Source organism: Terrapene carolina, unplaced genomic scaffold (genome assembly GCF_002925995.2).
Source record: "Terrapene carolina triunguis isolate 2854851 unplaced genomic scaffold, T_m_triunguis-2.0 Scaffold34508, whole genome shotgun sequence".
Lineage (NCBI taxonomy): Eukaryota > Metazoa > Chordata > Testudines > Emydidae > Terrapene > Terrapene triunguis.
The window spans coordinates 1-5,907 of NW_020698859.1; the positions used below are offsets into that span (position 1 = coordinate 1).

Consider the following 5,907-nt stretch of genomic DNA (forward strand, 5'->3'; position numbering starts at 1 on the left):
CGGCCACCTCTGGGGCGGGCGGCTGGTTACTCGGGGACCCCTCGCCCGTCGCTGAGACGCGGCCACCTCTGGGGCGGGGCGGCCGGTTACACAGGGATGGACTCACTTAATCAGTTCTTTCCAGCCGGCCACATACTCTTGCAGCAGGATTTCTCCCTCCGGCGTCACGCAGCCCCTGAAGGCCGCCAGGAGACGGCTGATCTGGAAGCCTTGGCCCGGGCAGCGGGGGGCCCGGGGCGGAGGGAGGGTCCCATGCCTGGGAAGGGGCAGGCGGGAGCTGAGAAGGGGCGGCTGCAGAGGGGATACAGCAGATAGGTTCTCTGTGGGGCGGCGGGGGGGATCAGGATCAGGAAGTGGGACAGGTGGAAGGGAGGGCTGGGGAGGTTTTGGGGTGGGGATGGGGGCAGGAGTTAGGGATGGGAGGGGGGCCAGATTTGGGGCAGGGTTTGGGGGGGAGCACAAGGGGGTTCTCACCTTCCCGTACCGTTCAGGGGGGGCCGTCTCCCCTCTGCCCCCGAGCCATCCACAGGGCCGCCCGCCCCGAACGCAGGCCGAGAGCTGCACCTCTGCTGTTCCGGGCGGGGGGGGGGGGGGGAAGGACAGAGCTCAGACACTTGGACAGGTGGACAGTCGTCCCCCCCCACATTCCCAATGGTCTCCCCGGTTTGCATGGGGGGGGTGCACACGCTAACGACATGCATGATGCACCCGGGGAGGTACTTGCACCGTCCCTGCCGGCCTCCGGCTTTGCACACGCTAACAACATACAAGCGTCCGGCCAGTAGTCTAGGCACGGGCAGGCTACACGCAGGCGACATGCTAAGAACACGCCTGGTACATGCGACAGCTCACGCAGGCCGGAGCAAAGCCCCCCCCCCCACGGACCGACACAATCTGCCCCCCACCCAGGCATTCATACAGAGCCCGGCATGCAGCGGGGGCGGGGGACCGGGGGGAGCTGGGGGGCCCGGTGTGGGGGGTGGCGGGGGGGGAGCAGGTCTGGGGGGCCGTCCCGCTCACTCCCAGAGTCAGAGGCTGGCGTGGGTGCCAGGCGGGGGTCGCTGGGGTGGGGTGAGGGAGCTGGAGGCAAGTGGTGGGGAGTGCCATGGGGCCCAGAGGTCAGGGGGGTGAGGGAGGGGGCAGGGGGGTGTATGGGGCATGTGGGGGGGGGCTGGGGCTGTGCGTATCGGCCGGGGGGGTCATTGGCAGGGCTGGCAGCTGGTGGGGGGAAGGGGTGGGGGACGCGGGGGGGTGTCACTCACGGAGCCAGAGGCCGGCGAGGAAGAGGAGGCTGAGGAAGGCCACCGCGGGGAGCAGGACACGCTTAGGGCCCATCCCCGCAAACCCCGGCCCCACGGCGCCCGGCCCAGCCCCACGGCCCTGACCCCTGCCCCCGCCCGGCCCAGCCACTCACCGCAGATAAGGGCCTGTTATCTGGGGCGGGGCTCCCATCCCCCCCATTCCCTCCCCCCCAGGGGAAATGCCCCATGTCCTGTTCCCTGGCAGAAGCTGCGCTGGGGGCGGGTGGCTGCCCCCCCCCCCGTCACCCCATGGTTCAAACTCAGGGTAGCTGGAGGTCAGATGGGGGGCAGGGAGATGGTCAGGTTAAAAATTAACAGCGGAAGGGACTTTGCCCCACAGAGTGGAATGGGGGGGAACCTGAGGGCAGAAGAAGGCTGGAGTTTGGGGGCTCCCAGCCCCCCCTGCTCTAACCCACCAGCCCCCCTCCCCTCCCCGAGCCAGGGAGAGAACCCAGGAGTTCTGGCTCCCAGCCCCCCCTGCTCTAACCCACCAGCCCCCCTCCCCGAGCCGGGGAGAGAACCCAGGAGTTCTGGCTCCCAGCCCCCCTGCTCTAACCCACCAGCCCCCTTCCCCTCCCCGAGCCGGGGAGAGAACCCAGGAGTCCTGGCTCCCAGCCCCCCCTGCTCTAACCACCAGCCCCCACTCCCCTCCCAGAGCCGGGGAGAGAACCCAGGAGTTCTGGCTCCCAGCTCTAACCCCCCGCCCCATTCCCCTCCCAGAGCCAGGGAGAGAACCCAGGAGTCCCTGGTTGCACAGACTCAGCGGCGGTGGGGCAGCAGGGGGGCAGTGGGGGGCAGCAGGGGGGCAGTGTGTGCCAGTGGGGGGCAGCAGGGGCAGCGGGGGGACAGTGGGGGGGTGAGGTTCCCCAGTGCACAGAGTCAGTCTGACAGGAGTTGTTTAAGGCTTTATTGTCCAATAGCCAAGCTCCGTGCACGCGGGGGTGTGTGTGTGTGTGTGTGTGTCAGAGATCGGGGGGGGGCAGGATTAGCAGGGGCTGAGGGGGTCACCACTGCAGCCGGCACGGGACAGCCGGGGTGGGGGCTGGAGGTCCAGGGCGGGGACTGTGGGGGGCCAGTTTGGGGGCATTCCCGGTCCCCAGGAGGGGGACACTGGCGGGGGGACCAGCGGGACGCGGCGAAAGGGGGCCGGGGAGTCTCATTCGAAGCGACGCTCCTCGCCAGCTCTCCTCCGGGCTCCCGGAGGGGGTGGGGGTGGCCCCGGACGCCTGAGTTCCTGCAGCCCCCGCAGCCCCACGAGGAGGGAGACACCCAGGCCGTAGAGGCAGCTGGCGGCCAGTGACCCCAGGTAGCAGCGCCAGGCCGTCAGCACGATCCGGCCCAGGCTCGGGGCCCCTGCGGGGGAGAGGGGACAGTTAGGGGGGGCGTGGCTGTGACCCCAAAGGGGGCCCAGGGGTGGGGTTGGGGGTCCCGTACCGGTGCTCTGGAGGGCAGTGCTCCCCGCGGTCCCGTTGCTGAGAGGGTCAGGCGGCGGGACGGGGTCTCCGGCGGATACCGAGCAACCTGTGTGTGGGGGGAGAGACAAATCCGGGGGTGAGCTACCATGGGGGAGGAGAGGGAGAGGTTGGAGGTTTGGGGGGGGGTCTCACCTCGGCGCCCGGCTCCCTTCACTTCGGCGCTGCTCTGCTGGGCCTGGGTCTCGTGTTCCACCCGGCAGGTCACGCGGGCGCCGTCCAGCCAGGCCCGGGCCGGGAGGCTGAGCAGGCTGGCGGCCCCAGCCCCATCCCGGCCCTCCGCCGGCGGGGACACCTCCCCGGGCCCCGGCTCCCGCCCGTCCACCTGCCAGCGCACCCGGACCGGCTCCGGGGAGAACCCCCAGGCCAGGCACAGGAAGGCCGGGCCGGCCGCCGGAGCTGGACCCAGCAGGGCCACCTGCGGCAGGCGCTTCTCCCGGGGATCACCTGGAACCGGAGAGGGGAGAGGGTCAGGTCAGGGGGCGGCATCGTGGGGGAGAGGGGGCTCGGTTCTAGGTGGGTCCTGGATCTAGATCACATCGAGGTGGGCACCGGATCAGTCCAGTCTCTGTTCTAGGCATTTAGGGACTGGTTTTCTGGGGATTCTAGATTGGGTTCTGCGGTGGTCCCGGTGTCAGCCTTCGGCTGGGTCGATGGGTCTCCCGGGCCGGCTCGGTGTCCTTTCTAGACGGGATCCAGGTGGGTTCTGGACCAGTCCTCGACTGGGTCAGAGAAAGGTTCTGGATTTGGTTCTCTGCATGTTCCGGACGCGGTGCCGATTGGCTTCGCTCGGCTTCCCGCACGTTTCTGGGGGTCTGACCCAGAATGCTTTGCCTCACAATCGAGATCGCCGCCCTGTGGGTTCTAGGTCTGCCCCCACGGGTCCCTCTGGAACCATTTGGTGGATCTGACCCAGAATGGCTCAGCGTGTTCTCTAGATCGATTCGGGATGGGGTTCTAGATCAGCCCCGGGTCTTTTCCTAGGCACACATCCAACTAACCCACCCAACTAATGGGCCAGCTCCAGAACATTTTCGTGACTCTAATCTAGAAAGGTTCTGGGCACATCCTAAATTGATTCACGACAGGTTCTAGATCGAGCCGCTGTGGGTTCTAGATCGGTTTAAAGTATTTCCCCGGCACAGTCCCCACGAATCACGTGCCAGCTCCAGAACATTTCCACGGCTCTGATCTGGAAGGGTTATGGGCACGTTCTAGATCGATTTGGGCTGGGTTCTAGATCAGTTCGCCGCCTCTCTCTTTTGGTCGCAGCCCCAGCCGGCTCTGGGCCAGCTCTGGCACCAGCCTGGTGTGAGCCGCTCCAGAACCTGCTCCAGAACACCCTGCTGGGTTCTAGTCATGCTCTGGGCCGGTTCTGGATCCCCCCGTCCCTGGCGGCTCACCTCCCAGGACGAGGCGGGTGCCCTCTCCGAAGAGGTACTGGTTGGCGTACCAGACGGCGCAGAAGTAGGTGCCGGCGTCAGTGGGTTTCACGTTGCCGATGGTGAGGCTGAAGGCGTTGGTGTCACGCTCCAGGCTGGCGATGAAGCGCTCCGAGACGCCGACCCCGTACGTGGGCCTGTTGTCCCCGGCCCGGTGGCTCAGCAGGAAGACGGGGCCCTGCCCGGGGGGCTGGTGGTACCAGGACAGGACGTGGGTGGTGATGTCGCTCCCCGACATCAGGCAGCGGAGCCGTGGGATCTTCTCGTCCACCACGTGGGATGGGGACGGCTGGGTCAGCTGGGGCGGCCCCGCCAGGGCCCCTGCGGGGAGCGGAGAGGAGTGAGGGGCTGGGCTGGGCCCCTGGGAGCGGGGAGCTCACACCCACACAGACCTCGACACCGGTGCACACAGCCACACACGAGTGGGGGAGTGGGGGTTGGGAGCCTGGACTCCTGGGTTCTCTCCCTGGCTCGGGGTGGGGGGTGGGGGGCTGGTGGGTTAGAGCGGGGGGGCTGGGAGACAGGACTCCTGGGTTCTCTCCCAGCCCCCGGTAGGACTGCGGGAAATGCCATGACACCAGTTCACGTGGCCGGGGATCCGGCCGCTGGGTGTTTATTTCGGGGCTGTTGGCAGCGGCTCTGCCCCAGCGCAGTCCTGGCGGGGGTCCGAGGAGCCGTTCCATGGGGTGCGTGGTCGGGCTGCCGAGCGAGTTCACTGCGCAGCCACCTAATCCCCCCCTGCCGCTTCGCGCCCCCCCCGTGAACCTACATCCGCTGAGCCAGCGCCCTCGCAAACCCCACTAGAGTCCAGCCAACCGCGCGGGGGGGCATGGGGGGCAAAGACCCGGCAGCCCTGGCGCCTCCACAGATCACAGGCAGAGGTGGGGAGATATCGACTGTGTTACCCAGCATCCGTCCCTGTGTCCCCTCTAGCCATCCGTCCATCCATCCATCCAGCCAGCCCTATATCCCCCCATCCATCCATCCCTATGTACCCCTGTCCGTCCATCCATCCATCCAGCCCTATGTCCCCCCATCCATCCGTCCCTGTGTCCCCTCTAGCCATCCGTCCGTCCGTCCATCCATCCATCCATCCATCCATCCATCCATCCATCCATCCATCCATCCAGCCCTATATCCCCCCATCTATCCGTCCCTATGTACCCCTGTCTGTCCATCCATCCATCCAGCCCTATGTCCCCCCATCCATCCATCCGTCCATCCATCCCTATGTACCCCCGTCCATCTGTTCATCCATCCAGCCCTATGTCCCCCCATCCATCCATCCATCCATCCATCCATCCATCCATCCATCCATCCCTATATCCCTCCATCCATCCATCCATTCATCCATCCATCCATCCATCCCTATATCCCTCCATCCATCTGTGACGAACTGGGACTGTTCTTATTGTGGTCTGTGAATGCTGACAGGGGAGTGTGGCTAGGAGAGTCTGCAATGGGGGGATGGGAGACTGACCTACGGAGAATACCTGAGCATGTAACATGAGAACCCAGGAGGGGGCTGGGGCCAGGTGACACCTTTGCCCGGGAAACTGAACAAAGGCTGTGGGAGGGGTCGCTGAAGGCAGAGTCTGGAAAGCTGGTTGGTGAGGTGGCTGGAAGGCAGGGAGGGCTCTGACCCCAGGAGGTGGGCTGGGGTGCCCAAGGACCCCAAGATGGACCTAACTG

The 5,907-nt window shown here is 66.5% G+C and overlaps 2 protein-coding genes across 2 annotated transcripts; both read right to left on the reverse strand.

Moving 5' to 3' along the window:
- Nucleotides 1–106: 106 nt before the first annotated feature.
- LOC113405236 (glycolipid transfer protein domain-containing protein 2-like) lies at nucleotides 107–1,676 on the reverse strand (the record flags this gene model as incomplete). The annotated part of the gene is made up of 4 exons (XM_026646239.2): nucleotides 1,489–1,676; nucleotides 1,263–1,355; nucleotides 475–569; nucleotides 107–291 (listed from the first exon to the last, which is right to left on the reverse strand). Coding segments are annotated over exons 1-4 (374 nt in total), but the record flags the coding sequence as incomplete, so codon positions are not given.
- Nucleotides 1,677–2,457: 781 nt separating this feature from the next.
- LOC112125307 (immunoglobulin alpha-2 heavy chain-like) lies at nucleotides 2,458–4,536 on the reverse strand (the record flags this gene model as incomplete). Its single annotated transcript, XM_024223740.2, has 4 exons — nucleotides 2,458–2,654; nucleotides 2,736–2,822; nucleotides 2,909–3,220; nucleotides 4,177–4,536. Coding segments are annotated over 4 exons (956 nt in total), but the record flags the coding sequence as incomplete, so codon positions are not given.
- Nucleotides 4,537–5,907: the final 1,371 nt, after the last annotated feature.